A 19,983-nucleotide genomic window follows, 5' to 3' on the forward strand; every position below is an offset into this window, starting at 1 on the left:
TCTCATCGCTGCCGTCATACATCTCTAGGCCTATGTTTAAGCAGATCATCCCATTCTACATCTTCAATACAGCTAGCCTCCAACTTACTGAGAGCATCGAGCAACCTATAGTCATCAATATCAGCCTAACGCTTTTGCTTAGCCAAAGGTGATACAAGTTGGTTATACCACTTCATGCTACAAACTGCATTGGTTATAATTCCCAATTTCTCACTAATTGCTTCTCAGGATACCACGCAGCATGCGCGCCATGCTTAATTAGTTTTCCTTTCTTCTGAGGCCCTCATAAGTAAATCCTTGTTCACTAAATCAAACAAAGTCTGGTACTCCTCTTGGCACCAAGGTCCTTTCCTATGATTTTATTGCTTTAACCGACGAAATGCATCCTTGACATGAACTTTATCTTTGCCGGTTTGGCAGCCAATTTTTTCCAATCTGCCCCATGTTCTAAATGGAACTTTCTCACCTCTTCGTACTCTTTCAGGGGTCCATGAATCTTCTTCAGCTCCTTCAAATAAATTATATGCTCGAAATACACTCATGTAATGCCTCCAAGGAATGGCTTCAGCAATTACCTTCCAACAATTTAGGACATCAGGGTGGTTTTGACATCAAGGTATGTCCAGGCCGTCAACCCCTAAGCCACGTTCTTCAATGTATGTCAAAACAACCTCTTTGAGAATCTTGGATCTTCTTTTGAAAAACTACCTTTTACTAAACCTAGTTTCTTATCTGTTGGGCCATCAGACTGTAAGGCCTCTACACCTTACAAAATTATATCATTTGGTGGAGATTTGGGGAAGTTTATAATTGGGTTATGAGCACAGCTGATAGAAGCACTTTGTGCGACGTTCTTAATATGTTTTTACCTCAATTTGTATTTTACTTAGCCCTTATTGCTGTACTTTTGAGTCATTAAGTCGTAGTAAGAGTCTTGGACGGTATTAGATGTATTTTTGTGCTTACATGAGTTAAAACGCATAATTGGTCTAGAGTCCTACTTTGACTAAGAATCTTTGTTAGGTTTTGAAACTAATTATCTCTTACTTATGATTTTATTTTCTTATTTTCAGATTGGATTGAAGAGATAATTAAAGAAAAAGAGATTGAACCAAGTCATGCAACAATTAAATGGAAGATGGTCATTAAAGGCATAAAACATGGCATAATTTAGGGAATAAAACATGACATGTTTTAGGGAATAAAACTTGCTATGATTTAAGGGATTAAAGCATGGCATTATAATATGAGGAAATATGCAGCTACCCTCCTTCTTTCCTCTACATATACATGGCTTCATCTCTCAAATAAAATCACTTCTCATTTGCATTCAAGAGCCAAAACTCTACCAAAACACCACCATAAACTTCCCTCACAAATTAGCCAAGCCGTCCACCCCAAAACCATCATCATCTCCACCGCGTTTCACTTATTGCAGCCGTACCTCTAAGGTTCCTACAACGTGTGATTCTCGCAACTCATCTCCATGGCTTCATCTATTTGTGTTAATCTACAATTCTTTGTCTATATGCGTGCAGGGGGTTACAAGGGCTGCTTGTAGGAGCTACAGGGGCTGCGTCGACGAAGTGCCGACAGGAAATGCTGGAGGCCGGAGACGAAGGCGGCCGGTGGTGGAAAAGAAAAAACATTTTAGGGCTCTAAAAGTTCAGGGTTTTAGGACAAAGTGCGTGATAACGTGTCTCAGGATGAAATAATTGTGTATTATTGAATGATATGAGGGCCTATATATAGGCATTACAAAACCACAATCACGTAGGATTCGGAGTCCTAATTTATTACGGAGATGTTAATCTATCTCCTAACAGGAAACCTATTAGGCTAAGACACACACAAGGGTAGAATAATAATTCTTCCGGAACAAGTTGTTGTTTATGTGGAAATATTGGTTTATATTTGTTTTATAATTTTCAGATTGTATTTGATATGTTTTTTTAGACTATACCGAATTTATGTTCTTATAATTATTGAAGTTTGTATTTCTATTGTTGTGTTCTAATCATTTTTCTCATACTTTTAGATAATTTTTCAGATATTTGCATATGAATTTAGTGCTTGGATGCAGTCCCTAAGATTGTGTTTGAGTGCTAGATTCATCAACCATATTGACATAATCGAATCATGTCCTAAGTAGGTTCAGTTTGTGTTGATTAAAAGTGGTAAAAATTCTGGAAATTTTCATGTGAAACCATGGTGGGTGACACCACACATGACACATGTCTCAAACAAAGATTTGGTGCTTAAATGTAATCTTGTTTGATCTCTACTCTAAGTGTTATTGAATTTGATTACATGCAAATTTAGATTAGGCCCTAAGTCAATCTACATGTTAATTGAAATCTTGCATGATTAAATGATCTCCTAAGGCTCTAATTGTATTGGTGTCTGAAAAGTAAGTAATTGGTCGAATTAGAATGCATGATAGGCTCAAACTTGTAATTATGTGGTGTAATAGTAAATTTGGTTTAAGTCTGTTAAAGAGAAGTCGATCATGTAAATAGTAATTTAGGTTTTATTTTAGTAGTTAATAATCAATCTCAAACCCCCCATTATTTGTTAACACTAAAAGTTTAGAGTTTCTTTCAATTCTCCGGAAAAAAAAAACGATCTCTACTTATTCTATACTAACGATGATGTTTTACAGGATTTATTATAGACGTTTTAAAAAACGCTCTATCAACAGCAGTACCATTGTGGTAATAATTTAGTATGCCTCAGTAGTTAATTATAGTCTCAATTGATACTCGTTTGGCTACACATTGATCTTGATACATAACATATGATTTTAGCTTGTCAATGCTGATAAGAGGAATTACCTTTACGTGATCGGATGGAGTGGTGGTGATAAATCTCAGCCCGAAAAGGTCATATAAGTTAGAAAATACACTTGTACCCATTTATTGTACTATATGAACGGCATGCTAACAATATCCACCAAAAGTTGGTCAAGTTTGATAATTGGATCTGGTTCAAGGAACACCGAATTTGACACAAAATTTTGCATATCGTGTGAAATTAAAATTATTTAAGGGTCTATATCAATTGTTTGAATGATGTCAACACAACAACAAGTGATGTGGAAATTACATGATATTATATGTTTTCTTAAAAAAAAAACGTTAAGAGGGCATTAATGGATACATCATGAGGGACATCCGCCCATTTCACGCAAAAAAAAAAAAAAAAAAAGCTTCTCCACAACCTGAAGTAATTAGAAACATGGGTGACCATTTTTAAATGGGCAAATTTGCTTCCCACCTCAATATCATCTAAAAATGCATACTTTTTCTCAAAAATAAAAAAAAAATCTAAGAGTGTTTACCGCCTCAGTGTTTACTGGGTTTAACCGTTTAACTCCCATTCGTGAAAGTTGGATTCGGGTCGGGGACCCGACGGAGACACCATAAATATCGTAAAACCCTAAACAAATCTCATAAAATCATGGAGGTCGGAGAAAATGGGGAAGAAGCCACGAAATGTCCCAACTGCTCGGCGGCACCACCAGCAGTACCATCAAAAAATGCCCAGAAGAAGGTGTTAAAGCAGCAGAGGTGGGAGGCGAAGAAGGCGGAGAAGAAAGCGCAGGAGAAAGCGCACAAGAAGAGAGAGGGAGAGCGGAAGCGAAAGGAATGGGAGGAGACTCTCGCCGGCCTAACTGAAGACGAGAGGTTGAAGATGATAGAGTCCAGGAAGAGCTTGAGGAAAGAGAGAATGGACAAGAGGTCTGAGGAGCGAGACAGAAAGAACGAGCGCCTCAAAAGAGCCAAAGAGGAGGGACAGAAGGTGGTCATTGATCTCGACTTCTCTCACCTCATGACACCCTCCGAGATCAACAGCCTAGTTCAACAGGTCAGTTACCAACTCCCTGTTGTGTTGGTTTGTTTTTTTTGAATTGTTCAAGGTTGTTGTTTTTGTTTTTGCGAAATGTGAGAATGTGGGCATTGCAGATTATGTATTGTTATGCGGTGAATGGGAGGAGTAGTGAGCCGTGTCATCTGTGGCTGACTGGGTGCAAGGGGGAGATGGGGACGCAGTTGAGGAGGCTGCCGGGGTTCGATAATTGGAGTGTGGAGAGGGAGGATAGGTCCTACATTGAGGTTTTGGAGGGTGAGAAGGAGAATCTGGTGTATTTGACGGCTGATTCGGAGAATGTGGTGGACGAGCTGGATCGGAGCAAAATTTATATAATTGGGGGATTGGTGGATCGGAATAGGTGGAAGGGGATTACAATGAAGAAAGCAGAGGAGCAGGGGATTCAGACCGCGAAACTCCCTATTGGGAAGTACTTGAACATGTGCAGTTCCCAGGTACTAACTCAATTTCGTAATTGTCATCTTTGGGATTGTATTGAGCCGGATTGTTAGAGTGAGCATTACATTGTGCTTTTGTGTATTGGGGTTTGCAGGTGCTGACTGTGAATCAAGTGGTAGAGATTCTCCTCAAGTTCTTGGAGACCAAGGATTGGGGAGCTTCCTTCTTTCAAGTGATTCCACAGCGGAAACGATTGCAAGCAGTCGATGATTCATCGGAGGAGCCTCAACAACAGAAAGGAGAAGGGAGGGAGAAAAGTGAAGAGAAAGATGATGATCAATGTGAAAGCAAAAAGCAGTGTGCTAATGGCCCTTCTTCATTGGAGCAAGTGACTGCTGCCTGAAAGAGGGACTGAAAATGTTGTTGTCTTGTTTAATTTTGATCCATCAACCATCAAGATGGACCGGAGGAGCTTAACAGCCACATTGCTGCAGTGATGCATCTGCAATGTAGTTGTTGATTGTAAGACTAGACAATGAATACAGTGACTAGTTTTATTTAGCCCCATTGAAACTTTATGCATTGTTCCCATACTGTCTTATATCTGTTGTCCACTAATAAAATGATATTCTCTTTTTACCAGGGGAGGTTAACAATTAAGAAATTTGGGGTTGGGAGTTGGAGTTGAAAGCTGATTTAGCCTTCAGTGTAATCAGATCATGCTTGAAAACTTAGCGAATTAGTTCTGAACACTGATCAAACACCAAAATGACTCGCTTGTATGTCCAAGATACTGAAAATCTATTTGTATAAAAGCCTGAAGCATCAGCTAATAATGACCGTAACTTTGTATACTGATGCATATGTAGCAGGTTTAGTCGTTTAGAATTTTCAGTTTCATATTGTTGCAGTTTCTCTGCTGTTGAGGGTTCCCTACTGATTGGCTTTGATAGGGATGCTACGGGAAATTACTAGTGCGATTTGTAAAATATACAGATATTGCGTTGCGTGGTAGGAACCACATTCACATTCCCTCCTTTACTAGTGTGTGGCTGCAAAATATTGCTCGGGTACTTCTATATTGCAGCTGCAGATTTGTGAAGAGGGAATTGTGAATGTGGTTCCTGACTTCTTCCGTGCAACACAGTGAAATGTCAATGTTCATCATCGGCAAATCAGTGGATGACACTGAATTAACTTAATGAACTGATCTAAAACAATGGGATAGTTGACTAATGTTATTGAGGAGCTCTAATATTGATCGCAGCACCAAATTTGATTATCAATGGATTGCTTAAACATTTTCAAGGGAGTCGTATCATTTCTGGCTTCACTAACTAATACACGACTGAATCCACAATGGCATCAGTGGGAAAAAAAACCAGAAATCAGCATCCAGTAGATAAAACAGTACAATATTGACTGGAGAATTTACAGAGGTGAGAGTGGTGGCTATCACGGGTCAATAGCCATGGGTGCAATGCGCCTTTTAGCAGGCTTATTTACAGCAAGAATCGTCACTGCACTCGGTGATTCTGTTTTGCCAGCGTTTACTGCTACAAGATCATCATTTGCGGAAGCTTCACTTACCATGTCCACTGGCTTCTTAACTGTGCTGCTGTCATCATCCATGACTTTCTTTTCTTTTCTTTCTATTTCTGATATTTTAATATTGGCTGCAATACTATCATTTGCGGCAGCGTCAATTACCATATCGTCTGGCTTCTCAACTTTGCTTCTGTCATCACCTATAACTTCCTTTTCTGCTTCTAAATGTTTATTGCTTTCTGCTTCTGATATTTCATTATCAACTGCATCTAGACTTTTATTTGGAGCAGTGTCTATTACCATATCGTCTGCCTTCTTAACTGAGATTTTGTTCACTTCATTAATGGCTTTAGTAGCGGCGAGACTGTTTTCTGTAGTAGCTTCGATTAACATGCTCTCTGGGTTTTTCAACGAGCTATTATCCTCATCACCAATGACTTTTTTCTCTTCTAGAGAAGAAAATTCAAGGACTTTAGGTACCAAATAGTCGAAGAAACAATTAATAAACAAAATGTGATGAAAAAAATAGAAAATACAGGACAAACCTGGCAAGCAGATGGGTGATCCCAGTTCATCATTTTCAAATTCCACCAAAGTGCAGTAACCATCTTGGGAAGAAAATGCGAGATAATGGCCATCAGGTGACCTGTTGAGCAATAATTAATAGTGGCCAATTAAATCCGAGGAAGCGAGAAACAAGCTGTTATTGCAGCCTCTATAAAAAAAATTTAGTTCGGTATAGGAAACTGTAAGTTTACCATGTAATGTCTGTTATGGCTGCATAATGAAGACCCGCCAAAATTGCAATTGGACTAACACTCTCTGTGTCATAAATGTAGAGAGAATCTAAAGTGGCAACGGTAAAAACTATACGATGGGGAAGCTTGAAGAAACCCACTGCAGATTCATCGAAGAGGCAACGTTTAGTGATTTGAAAAGATAAGCAAATAAATTATACCAAGTTAACAATAGAACCGGCATTATCAGTACATGGATTTGTTCCCCGCAGTGTAAAAGTCAAAGGGCAGAATCGAACTGCCACTATTGCTTTGTTGGCACAAGGGAGCTGTAAAGCAGGCCTGCAATATATGTGGGAATGTAAATACATGCGAAAAATTCCTTTTATATAGCTCATTTATAAGCCAATACTGTTTATATATATTGAGAAGCACAATGCAAAATAAACTAGAATATGAGAAACTAATTAGTTGATACATACCAATTGGAAAGGTTTCAGAAATTAAGATAACAAATATAAAGAATTTAAAAAATGCCTTGCCTTGAAAGGTCCTTTCTTGAAAATACATAAGCAGTATTTATTGTTTCCGTTGCAGGTGGTACTTTGTACGATCCTGAAATGAAAGATTACTCTCATGTCAACAAAGACTAGAAAAGAAAAATCAATGTAGATCGGTGGTAGGGAGTCAGCAGAGAAATGTGAGCCGGTACCATTTTCTTTTTTACATGGCAAAAGAAAGGAAGAAAAACTAGAGAGGACATGAACAGACTATGTTTCAACAAATTTCAAACATTTACCCATAGTAAAATAGGCTATCAAACTTATTGAAACAAATATCAGAAGTTCATTTCCAGAGACGTCTCCCTCTCCTTGGTGTTTTGTTGTTCAGCGGAAGCAAAATACCAAACTTAGTGACATTCTATTAAAGGGGCTTTCCTTATCTGTAATCATAATGTTTAATAGAACCAAATATATCTTTCTGTAGCTTGAATAAGGTAATAATTCTGTTGAGCTAATACCTGCTGGAACAAGTAAAAATGACCCATCGGGTGACCATGCTAATCTCCGGAAGAAAGATGGCAGCGTTTCATCGTGAAAGAGATGATTTTTCACAGACTGCATTTAGAAACATACAAGAAACCTAGAGCATGTCAGAAGTCTATCTTTATCATATAGATAGTAGATGATAGTAGATAATCTATTATCTTCTGACCTTAGAATCATCTGATGGGTTTTCAGCCTTTGAAATAACATGTTGACAAACATAATTTGTCTTACCGGTCCCTTTGGTTTTTGTTTGAGCTTTTTTAAGATAAATGCGACAGGTTCTATCTGAACTTAGGGAGGCAACATACTTGGCCAATGGGTCCCAGGCCACACCTTGAACATAATGGAAATGGGAGTCCAAAATCTGATGGACAGAGCCTGGGATACAAGCATGAAAAAATCAGACTTGAATCTCTTCCGACAATTTTTCAAACATTCATTATATGGTGAACTGCTTATGCATGGTCTTGCCTACCTTTGTTAGCATCCCATATGATGCATGAATTATCGACTGAACCGGATATGAGAAATAAACCATCAGTGGACCACTCGAGGTCCAGCACGTCTTTCCGATGAAACCTATGCCAGAAAGTTAGTAAGCACATGAGATTCATGCCAGAAATATTTCTTTTAACACTCCAAAGCAAAAAAACTCTAGTGTCCAATATACTTTGAAATTGAGACTGATAAAGGATAACATTTTAAGTGATTTAACATACTAGGTTGACAACTATGGATGAACGAATTCAACTTAAACAAGCACCTGAAACTGTACTGCCGTTTGGAATTTTAATTCTTCATATCTTATATAACAGTAATGAGATTATAAAATTTCATAAAATGATTTATATACTGGTTGAAATCTGGATACAAAATGAAAGCAGGATCAAGTATAGGCCAGTCCACATACATAGATGGATGCCCTCTCTCTGATAAACACTCAGAACTCATACATGTCAACACCACAGACGTGATTTTTAAGCTACTTAGAATAAAAATTTGTTTAATGGCTTCAAACTGGACGAGCCATGAAGAGAATCAGATCACAGGTCTATCCCTTATATGGAAAAATCTTCTGTCTAATTGTTAAGGCATATCTTTTGACTTCCTAATGCTTTTCTAAATGATTGACGTAGTATAATGCTTTTAAAGCTCTAGTAAAGGCATATCCGGTAGTTTATGTAATGTAATAGTAGTAATGACTAATGAATATATCTTTTGGATAAATGTTGTTATTATACAGGCATATTTCAATCCTTTGAATCTATATGTATTTTTGAAATACACAAAACTCTTCTAGAACATCTAAATGTGGGTCACAACCAGAGATTCTACATCTGCCGAAGCCTAATGTATTGCAAGCTGCACTTTGAAGTTTGAACCACTGTGAAATGCATACAGAAGGTTCAACAATTGAAATTAAACTTCTTACGATAATGACTTAAAGACCTTCCACGTTTGACTATTTTCGGTTGCATGCAACTTCCATATAATCAGCTCGCCTCCTGATTAACAGAAAACACAATAGGAAAATGAAAATTAATGCATCGTTACTTAGCTAATGTACCAATCAAAAGAATGAGAATAATTGTTTGAGTGACATAGAAAAATAACTGAGCTTATGTGAGTGATTCTACATACCATCTGCACCAGAGGCAAGTTGTTCTCCTGCATCAATGAAAGACAACCGTCAAAAAGAAAATTGAATAAACTAACAAAGCCTCATCAAGAGGACTTCAAAAGTGGTTGACTCTAGTTGACATTAAATTTAACCACTGCAGCGTCAAGGCTATTCTAGTTTCCTATAATCTATACTTATCTTTGTAAAAGTTCCTATAATTTTTAAAATCAACAACCAACTCCGAATACAATGCATTTCAGTAGCAACTATGGTAATTACAATACTCACAACAACACGAGATCAAAGAAAGGGAACAAAATATTCATCGTCATATTATATATCGAGATCAGTAAGCATTGTTCGAAACAAACTCAACACGAAATCAGGATTACAGCCACCATATAAGAAAAGGTACACTCTAGTTACGTCTTATTCTCAAGAAAAATGTGAAGTCATGATAGAATAATGTTTATTTTTCAGTCAGTAAAAGAGATCATATATTTTGATACTTCATCCAAAATACACAATGTTTACTGCACAATGCATTTGTAATACGAAATAACAAACCACATTTACCTTCTACCTCTCCCACTAACAGGTACTAACAATGGGGAATGAACCATGTACAAAAGAGTATAACCCCTAAGTAACTCAGTTATTGTCACAAACCCAAAACAAACATCATACATTTCAAAATTCTTTGCATGAACTGAAAGGAGTGAACATACACTTTAAGATAAACAATTAAATAGTTTCTGCTATCCTTTGGAGACAAAAAAGAAGTCATCAGACTATGTGATTCAAATTCGACGCATATAACCTTGACTGCATGTGTTGCGCGCAACATCACCTTTCCACCGAACTCAAGGGACCATTTAATTGGGACTAAGCAAAAACAGGACTAAGCATTGCTAATGAATAAATACCACTAAAAGCTGCAGCAACTAGTGATAAAGTACGCTTCCGCTAGCAACTAGTTATATAGTTCCATTCCAATCGTCAACCACTAGTCCACTACACATTTTACTCATTTCTAAACAGATCCAAAAGCATCGGAATACAAGGAAACACTTACCAGAAGGGGAGAATCGAAGGACATTCACAGCCGAACTATGGTACGAAAGGCTATTATGATACGACACTGAGGGGAGCTTCTCGCCGGAATTGATCAACCAAAGCTGGTCAAAAATCAAACAGTTATTACAATCTCTACACTACCCTTCTTCTCATTATCCATCACTTGACAAGAAATGGTCTTAAATCGCGATCACACTGCCCTCGATTCGAGGGTTTTCTCGGCAATTAAATATCACAGAAACAATTAGAAATACGAGATCAAGAACCAAAAGCAAAAGCAATGATTTTTATGGCTGTAATCCAGAGGAGAGGTGAGCCCAGACGAAATGAAACCAAGGGGAGTTGAAAGCCCAAGGTTTTAAGATGTTGAATAGAGAGAAGAGAGGGAAAGGGAGTACCTTGATGTCGTATTCGGCGCCGCCGGTGGCGAGAATGCCGGAATTGGGGTGGAAGTCTAGGGTTAGGACGGGCTTGGAGTCGTGCCAGTTGATCTGGACCGTGCCGCCTTTCATTTTCTGGCTTTACTGATTTGGGATTTGGTTCTGCTAGTAATCGATGAGAAATTAGGGTTACAGAGATATATATATATATATATATGTTGGGTTGGGTTGGATTTTGGCGGGAAATGTTATTTACCCGATTAGGCAGTTTTCCCCTTTCGCGCGTCTAACAGTAAACAAGATATTTACCTTTTTTACTGTTAAGAATGCATTTTTAGTTGGATTTTTATTGCAGACAAATTTGTATATTTTTAATAGATTACTAGCATCTTAACACACTCTTACGCCTGTGTCTTTGATTGGTAGATTTTGAGTTAATTTTTTTCTTTAAAAAAAAAACTTGTATTATAAAATGGAGGAGCTTGTTAGCCACCAACGGCCGGCCAGGGTATGGGAGTTGATTGAGAGTTGGAATGATGATGACCATGTCCAGGCCATACGTATCCGGATTGTGACCGAATTATGGGAGGTGATGGAGGCAACATTTGCCGGAGTTGAGACATAGTAATGTTTCCGGTATGGTGTGTGCTTCTTTGTCAAATGCAAGGTACCCGAAGTGCAAAGTGTACTTGCTTGGTTCTGGCTGGCCGGTTCACTCGGGTAGCAAAACTAGCATCAGTTCTTTTCTTATAGTAACTAGTTTTGATGATCTAGCGATTCTAGCCCTCTTTTTTCATAAAGAATCTTCCTTTCTGATGCAAATTTCCAACACAAAGCTAGGGACATGGACAAATGAATATTAAGAGGAGTCAAAAGAAAAATTGTATTAGTGCGTGATTACTGAGCACTCGTTATCCCTGTCTACTTGCTTTTCCTTTAGAGTCAAAAAGACATTGCCAAAAGTAAATAGACAGAATAATTGAGAAAGAAAAGAATTTAAATATTTATCGATCTTCAGAATGTTATGCATTATTGAAAATTTGAAATAGCTTAATTAGCAACGTGTACACGAGCTTGCTAGGCAATCAGTACACTAATCCCAGCCAAAACTATCGATAATTCCCAAAACAACTGCACAAATCCGCTTCAAAGCATCCTCTCTTCTTGCCAGCTCCGGTGGATAAACCAACGCCGGGAAACTCCTAAACGCATTGTGGCAAGCATTAGGGTAGTCGGCAGCTGCATTTATGTGCATGTAAGCGTAGTCATAAGACTCCGCAGCCAGGTCCTGCAGTGAACCCTGCAGGGCTTCGCCGGCGTAGCCATACTTGTCATCACACTCCTTCAGCACCTTTTTTGCGTTGGCGTCGTTGGCCGAGCTGAGCACTTGGGAGGACAAATAAGAAGAGGTTGCGGTGGCATTTGCGGTGGCAATTTCGATGATAATAGCTGCCAAGCCCTTGCCGTCGGCGGTTAGGCTGGTGGGATCGGACTTGAGGGATGACATGCAAAGGGCATAGTACTTGGTGGCTTTGCAGGTCTTCTGGATCAAGCTAGAGTCTGCACTCGCAAAACGATCATGCTGCAGAAGAAGCACCAGAAGAATAACTAAGGAGAATGTAGCAGAAGTAGTAGAACTAGAACCCATGCTGTTCTATCTTCTTCTTTTTTTCTCTGGAGCTCTGCAGCTTTTAGATTTGTTATATAGATGGAGGAAGAGAATGAGCTTATGATTATCTTAGGGAAGAAATAGATAAAATGATTGTATGGAGTGTGTATATGGACATTTTAGAATCTATGGTTCTGGTTTTAAGGAAATTAATTTACAGTACAAAGTGATCTGTTTTCTTGTTGCACTTGCCTTATTGTATGCAAGCCTATTTGGCTGGAAGCAAGGCATATTGCAAGTGAACTCCAAAACATGGGGTTCACGGGTTGCACATAACAACAGGTTAGACACTCAATCCAATGGATTCATTTACAGTTTCTTAAAATCTTTTGGACTATAGAATATGCACTATGCCCTTTCTTAAAATATTTCAGCTTCTTCAGTTCTTGAAATCTTTTGTTTTTATGGATAGGAAGCCTTGAGATCTGGACACCAGTGCTAGATTGAGCACATATAATAGTATACCGTACCCCAGCCATAAGCTCCTAATTGATTTGATATATATGTTCTTTTAATCTTCATTTCATCATATGGAGCATACGTACATAGTAACAATATATAACTTGGTTATGACCTATGTAAGTCGGGACTCGTCCCCGGTCCAAGGAATCAAGGATTAATATATCTGTTGTTTTCAAAGTCTGCACTACAACATAATAAGTATTAAGTACCAATTTGTCACGTAAAATTAAGGGAAAAAGTACCAAATTAACCAATTGAATACTAAAGCCATATTTTAAGATTCCGATAGAACTTCAGCTCTCCAATAACAAGGCCTTTGAAGGAGAGTTGGTCTTTTGAGACCTTTGGGACCGCTGTTACTTGGTGTCAAATCCTTATCTGCTTCCGGCAACTGGAAGATGAAGAAATGGAAAAGGAGAGCCGTACGTAGATAAGTGAGTTCGATAGTGTAGTAGTGCAACAACGTACATTGATTCCCCAACCATGAACCATATATCAAACTATTCAAGGCTTGATGAGTTCAAAATGAAAAGAGTACATGAAGTCTTGAAATACATGGGTTGGACTTTCTTAGCTTTTGAAAAGAAAAAATTGGAGTCTGACTAGGGACTACAGTACTCTTGTAGATACATATAATTGGATTTAAGTTTTCAAAAGTTCTTAATGCACATATATACTGTATGTTTGATGTGAGTCATGTGACGCAAACTTATATATGTATTAAACCCTAAACCCTAAGTTGTGCATGATTATAAATGTAATGAATCAACTAGTTCGTGTGGATGGTGCGCGATAATTTAGTTCACTTATCGTACACGTAAGTGATGGGGACGGGGAGTTAACATTTTCACCGGAACGTTGCTTCAGGACGCCTTGGCGTCGGATACTGCAGGTGATTCAAGTATAGGTGGAGGTCAGGCTGCATAGGCAATCCAGGTTGTCGTTGGCTTTGTCGATTGTTTCCAATCGGTATTATAGTCTGCGCTGGAAGGACTCTTTGGAGGCTGAAGGTGTTTAGGCTTTAGGTTTCCGGCGAGGTGTGTGGCAGCGATAGATCGGTGTGTTCTTGGTCCTTGATCGGAATTGGGGGTTGCGATCTGATTTTCCAATCTCAATTCCCTAGAGGCGGCGGCGGCTCAACCTTTCTTGGAAGAGACGGCGTCGAGCTTCGCTCTTAGACTCACTATAGCACCAAAGCCAAGCAGGCCACCAGATTGAGGTGGTGGAAAAAACCATGTAGTTGAAGATGGCCGGATCTACAGGGGATTAGAGAGGGAGGTTTTGGGCTTTTGGGTTGGCTAGTGCAATTGTCTTTCTTCCCATGTGAGTTTGGTTTGTTTCTGACTCATGGGGAAAGATCCTCTTCAATCGGTAGGTTTTGACCAATCTTCTGTTTAAAGTACGCAATTGATGCCATGGGCCCGAATCAGTTGGTTAATTCGTTGGAATTTAGTCTTTAATGAGTTACATATTTGCTTTGCATTTTCATTCCTTGATTGTTGCTTGTTTGAACTTGCTTATTCCGATTTTAGTTTGTTTAATTAATAAATACATTTTTGAGCATCTATCTACTTTCCCTTCAGGTTTAGCTTATATTAGAGGTTGCATGTTACCTGTTGTGTTTGGTCTTTGTGGCCGTGCATGGCGTTATTGCCGAATGAAGTAAATCCATTTTCCAAAAAAATATTATGGGGGAGTTAGCAATCTATATGACATATGTATACACACGTACTGAATTCAACTAGGTTATCGAAATAAGTTGGTTGATTCCGTCTTTCACTCTACCCTGCCAGGTCTATCATACAAGTGCGTATTACAACCCTGGTCGAATGAGTAACTCTCATTCTTCTACGTACTAAGAGTCTAATACGATCATGAAATTAGCTCTCGACTAAGATTTTTACTAGCTCGATCGATTGATCATGTGCATGCATGCATTGCCATATCTCAATTTGGACCAAATTTGCGAATAGCAACCTCTTTAAATGATGTAATTGTTAAACAGCAACAAACATGGCTCGTGGATCAATTGTACTAATATTGTTTCAACTTAGCCACCTCATAGGTGTTGGGTTTTAGTCACAAAATGTCTTAGTACAATTGGGTATTATCCACCCACTTATAAGTTTTATTTTATTTGTCACTTATTAGATGTGAGATATCTCATCTCCAACACGCCACTCACATGCAACCTAATTTTTAGGTTTGTACAATACATATTAACATCACACACATTGGAACGAAATAAACCAAGGTCTAGTAACCAACGACACTTGGTGATCATCCAATCGGAAACTCTCCAATGACATGATAATGGAACCTAACTCGAGACCATGACAAAGTGGCACCAAACTCGGGCCCATAACAGATTGGAGACGCAACTGGAGATGAACTCGCTATGATACTATGTTAAATAGTATCGTAAACCAATTGTACCGATACTGTCACAACTTAGTCATCTCACATGTGTTGAGTTTTGATCACAAAAGATCTCCGTACAATGAGGTATTATCCATCAACTTATAAACTTTATTTATTTATCACTACTTAGATGTGAGATCAAATATTAACTAGTTGGCCGTTGCTTATCGGAAAACAATAACATGTTGGACATAGTCATTCAATGCAAACTAGATTGTTTATCTGGTATTCTTCGATTTCAGGTTTTCGACTGTCATCTTATATAAAAAAGAACATATTTGGTCGATGATTTAAGAATCTGACTACAACGTACGTTCGACAACAACCAGCTCTGCATGTTCAGAAATCTGGCAAGTCAACCTAAGCGGCCGCAGACCAACTTGTAGTCGAACTTTAAGTACTTATTGGTTGAGCTCATTTATAGCTTTGAACAAACAAATCGGTACAGGGGGAGTTGATGAAGGTACACAGTAAGTCAGTAACACAGAGATTTATTGCTCATACGACTGGTGGAAGCATTCTTATCCTTTCTTAACTTTGTTGGCCTCCGACGACAAAACCATTGAGTTGGTACGTCAAGTGACCGTATCGGGATTATAATTTCCAGTTGACCCTTAATTTGATCGGGATACTGCACAACTTCATTTCGGCTGCGTTTTTTTAGTGCATATATATTAATATATATATATATATATATACACAGTATTATCACTATTATGTACATAACACTCTTACATTAGTAGGCTACCAGTTCCTCTTGTATTCAATTTTTAAACCAAATTACAATATTGGAGGGACACCGTACCCAACCGATCAGGGAAAAGATAATTTCCTCATTTCATACATTATTCGTCGTATAGCTATTGACACTGGAACGTGTCCATTTTTATCCATATAATTAAGACAGATAAAAAGAGAATGAAAATATTTTAGCGTCATAATATGACACCAGATTCGGCGTTCTCAATCTTACGTGTCATGCTACATCACTTTGTCATGTCAGCAATTACAATAATCACAAAATATCATTTTTGAATGAAAAAACAATCATATTTTTGTTAATCCAACGGCTCTAGATTATTATAAACAAAATTGTAGTTCTTTTTTATATAATTTATTTTTCAAAATGTAATAAAAAATTACGATATATACAAAGTATGCTTGAAATATATATATATATATATATATATATATATATGCGTGTGGGGTGCCTATATGGTAATTGTATTAATTAATTATAGACATTAATTAATCGTAAATGTAAATTAATTAAATAAAAAAGTCATGAATCTTGACATATTTGTTATTAGAAAGATTATCATCGACATAATTGTATTAAATATGGTATTAATTAAGATATGTATACTCTAGGAAAAATAACATTTGTGACCTTACATATACCCTTAAATCGATTATACCCTAACAAAAGAATATTCACATTTTCAGACAAAAAAACCAAAAGAATCTTACCAAAAGTTGTCATCTAAATATAAATGTTATAGTTACATTACATCTTCTGAAATTTAAAAATAAATATATTTTGTATACATATATATATATATATCACGCGTGCACATACATATTTCAAGCATGTTTTCATAAATTTCAATTTTTAAATTGTATTTTAAAAGTATTATTGTAATGAAAAAGAATAAATGATAAAAAACAAAAAAAATATTTTTATAATAATTTAAAACCATTAGATTAATAAGTAAACGATTGTTTTTTAATTTAAAATAATATTTTTTTATAAAAGGCCAGGGGATAATGCATAAAGTCTTAAAACCCAAATTACATTAAGTAACGTACAGTACCATGCACCTATTAGCAAAAGGTGTCAAGAACTCTATTTTCTCCGCAAGTAGCAACCTTCTTAAATGATGTGACTACTAACTACGTACTAAGACATTGTCATTCAATAATCCATATCATCTACATTAATTTGGGTATGTTTTTACTACTAATTAAAAACATGAACATAGGGCACAAATCATTTGTGGCCTTTAGTGGTGTGGCATTTCCCCAAGAACCCACAAATGTGGCTTTTTAATTATTATTTGAGTCACAAATGATTTGTGCCCTTTACTCATATTTTTTGTTTGTTATATCTTTATGAAATAGTAATATGAAAAAAAAAACATATTTCGTTTCAACGATTCAAATTGAATTGTATGGAAATACCAATTGTACTATTGTTCTGCTGATTCTATATAAGTGGACGCATACCAACTTGTAATCGAATTCCAAGAACTTGGTTGAGCTCATTTATACCTTTTGAACAACAATCAATCGACGGGGAAGATGATGAAGGTCCACACAGGACTGTAAGAACATTCATATCATTTGTTGACCTCCAACGACAAAATCAGAGAATGGTAAACTTATCGAAAATTCTTCCCTTTATTGGGTGAATGTTCATTTTCAACAAACCTACTGCCGTGGTAGCACTATAGCCACTAGTTTGAGTCAATTGTTGGTTTTAATTAAAGAATTTGGAGCGTATATTACACAAAATGTGGATGTTCACAAAGTAAAAGGAAGAAGCTCCTTAAACTTATCAAGTCACGGTCATTTATAGAAACAAACAAAGTCAGGGTCATTTTCCAGTTGAACCGTAATGCCGTTTAATAAAAGTACTATGATAGTCACTGATGCTCCTTCTAGACCGCAAGACCGGTGGCATGGGAATTAGAGTGAACAACAGCTTTCAACAATCAATCGACGGGGAAGATGATGAAGGTCCACACAGGACTATAGGAGCATTCATATCCTTTGTTGGCCTCCAACGACAAAACCATAGAATGGTAAACTTATCAAGTCATGGTCATTTATAGAAACCAACAAAGTTATGATCATTTTCCAGTTGAACCGTAATCCCTTTTAAAGCAATATTCCACGGCTTTGTTTTTTTTTTTTTTTGAAAACGCCACAGCTTAGTTTGTAAGTAAGCTGGAATTTTTGGGTTCATGAACCTGTTACTCTTTTCTTTGTCATGGATGTGAACGTAATGGGATGAGATCTCAATTCCTTTTGTTTTGTTTTTCATAATACATTCTTGGTGGCTAAGAAAGAAAAACTTTTAGATATGACTCGTCGATGAAAATTAATATGTGAGCCAAAATACTCATCTTAGAATTACCGTACATGTTGATTCTAATAACAAAAGTGAATTTCAAAACAAATCATTCGACGTTTGCATTACTCGCCACCTCCATGGGGCTAGCTTCGGATTTATGAACAATACATGAACCACATGCAAAAAAGAGTTGATTTAACCGATCAATGGTACAAGGTTGCTGATCAGTTATCAGGCTAGCTGCTATAAATGCATAAACATCTCATAGCCTCACCTCTGTATCTACGGAAAATGAGACCTCGATCAAGATCCATCCGCCAAAAGTCTTCAAAATATAGGAAAATTCTACTAAACATCTCATATCTAACGGTCGATATTGTTTTGTGAGTGTAATCAGAAAATAATATTCGTTTTCAACCGTCAAATGTGAGATATATATCATACATTGATATATAATACATTAACCCCGAAATATATACTACATTGTGATCTTTAATAATATATGGGTCGCGAAACTCTCAACTTATTGACAATAATATTTGAAGCTTTTAATCTTAACAATCATTCCCCTAGTGGCCAAGTACATGTTTAATGGTCTGCAATCCTAACGTAGTAAGTAGTCCAAAGGAGAGAAAGATCAGATAACACGAAGTATCTTGCAGAATTTCTATTTCAACAAGGAACTAAGTCTCTAGATCATTTTATTACTTTATATAAATCGAAAATGAATTGAATATATCAAAACTCATGACTAATCAATTGACGATAGCAAGAACAAGATGAAAGTTGATCCAGCTGCCTGATTTTGACCATGAGAACAAATTAAACAGTAAACATATATCCATTATTAAATTCTGGCCATATGGCATGGGCTGGGAATCTGCGATCGATGTTTAGAAATTCAAATATAATTAGCGACGTCCTGATTAAGTTTATAGTATTTGGTCATCAAATATTTTAGTTTTTCGAACTCAAATTGAGGTATAAGTTAATGGAAAGATGTCGCAGCCCACGAGTAACTTTACTCTTGAAACTCAGACAATCAGGACTTAGTCAGTAAGTCACATATTGTTTTGTGCTACTTTAAATGAACTTCAGCTTTTGAGTAGCTAGCTAGATATTACACAATTAAGGCACGTTACGATCCTTCTAAAATATTGAGGTTTGACTTGTCTACGATATGCTAGGCCATTTGCTCGAGTGGAAATGACACTGGCGGGTAAGTCTTATATCAATGTATGTTATACATCCCACATTTAACGATTAATAGTGAATATTATTTTTTCTGATTTCACTAAAAAAACATCGACCGTCGAATATAGAATGTATAGTATACATTAATGTATAGTATAATTTTCCAATGAGTTTTCGATAGATTTGATATTTCTGTTAAAAAAGATGTCCTCATTGATGAGGACTGTTATATGAGCTTACGAGGTACATATTAATGTACGTCCCTCTCGGTGTATTATCCAAACAATATTAGTATCAATTTTTTATTGATATTTACCATTTGGCTTGCTCATTAACGTCTTAAAGCTGGTGGTTTGAGTTGAGGTTAATGTTTAAATATATATTTTTTATTGATCAAAGAACTCAAACACAATAATATAGTATGTTGTAAATTGAATTCACGACCTTCCCAAAAAGAAGAAACGGATTCCACTAAACCAA

The 19,983-nt window shown here is 36.9% G+C and overlaps 3 protein-coding genes across 5 annotated transcripts; 1 reads left to right on the top strand and 2 right to left on the bottom strand.

The window, feature by feature from the left end:
* The first annotated feature begins 3,459 nt into the window (after positions 1 to 3,459).
* LOC126794838 (tRNA (guanine(9)-N1)-methyltransferase) lies at positions 3,460 to 5,021 on the top strand. 2 transcript variants are annotated; one of them, XR_007672186.1, is made up of 4 exons: positions 3,460 to 3,867; positions 3,966 to 4,325; positions 4,424 to 4,791; positions 4,913 to 5,021. XR_007672186.1 is itself a non-coding variant. In XM_050521625.1 (3 exons), the coding sequence occupies exons 1-3, from the start codon at positions 3,460 to 3,462 to the stop codon at positions 4,670 to 4,672; spliced, it is 1,017 nt and encodes a 338-aa protein (XP_050377582.1). In that variant the 3' UTR covers positions 4,673 to 4,906. The 2 variants fall into 2 exon arrangements, 1 of the variants encoding a protein (XP_050377582.1); XM_050521625.1 differs by lacking the exon at positions 4,913 to 5,021 and having other exon boundaries at positions 4,424 to 4,906.
* Positions 5,022 to 5,563: 542 nt separating this feature from the next.
* LOC126794801 (chromatin assembly factor 1 subunit FAS2) lies at positions 5,564 to 10,845 on the bottom strand. 2 transcript variants are annotated; one of them, XM_050521592.1, is made up of 12 exons: positions 10,700 to 10,845; positions 10,300 to 10,402; positions 9,245 to 9,271; positions 9,036 to 9,108; positions 8,079 to 8,182; positions 7,770 to 7,981; positions 7,576 to 7,672; positions 7,097 to 7,169; positions 6,808 to 6,896; positions 6,576 to 6,714; positions 6,363 to 6,463; positions 5,564 to 6,263 (listed from the first exon to the last, which is right to left on the bottom strand). In XM_050521592.1, exons 1-12 carry the CDS (start codon positions 10,811 to 10,813, stop codon positions 5,725 to 5,727), a joined length of 1,671 nt encoding a protein of 556 aa, XP_050377549.1. In that variant the 5' UTR covers positions 10,814 to 10,845; the 3' UTR covers positions 5,564 to 5,724. The 2 variants fall into 2 exon arrangements, with proteins under 2 accessions (XP_050377549.1, XP_050377543.1); XM_050521586.1 differs by having other exon boundaries at positions 5,564 to 6,266.
* Positions 10,846 to 11,690: 845 nt separating this feature from the next.
* On the bottom strand, positions 11,691 to 12,447 carry LOC126794867 (cell wall / vacuolar inhibitor of fructosidase 2). The gene has a single exon (XM_050521663.1). The coding sequence runs from the start codon at positions 12,327 to 12,329 to the stop codon at positions 11,775 to 11,777; it is 555 nt and encodes a 184-aa protein (XP_050377620.1). The 5' UTR covers positions 12,330 to 12,447; the 3' UTR covers positions 11,691 to 11,774.
* Between the last annotated feature and the right edge of the window lie 7,536 nt (positions 12,448 to 19,983).

The sequence above is a fragment of the Argentina anserina genome, chromosome 1 (genome assembly GCF_933775445.1).
Source record: "Argentina anserina chromosome 1, drPotAnse1.1, whole genome shotgun sequence".
NCBI lineage: Eukaryota > Viridiplantae > Streptophyta > Magnoliopsida > Rosales > Rosaceae > Argentina > Argentina anserina.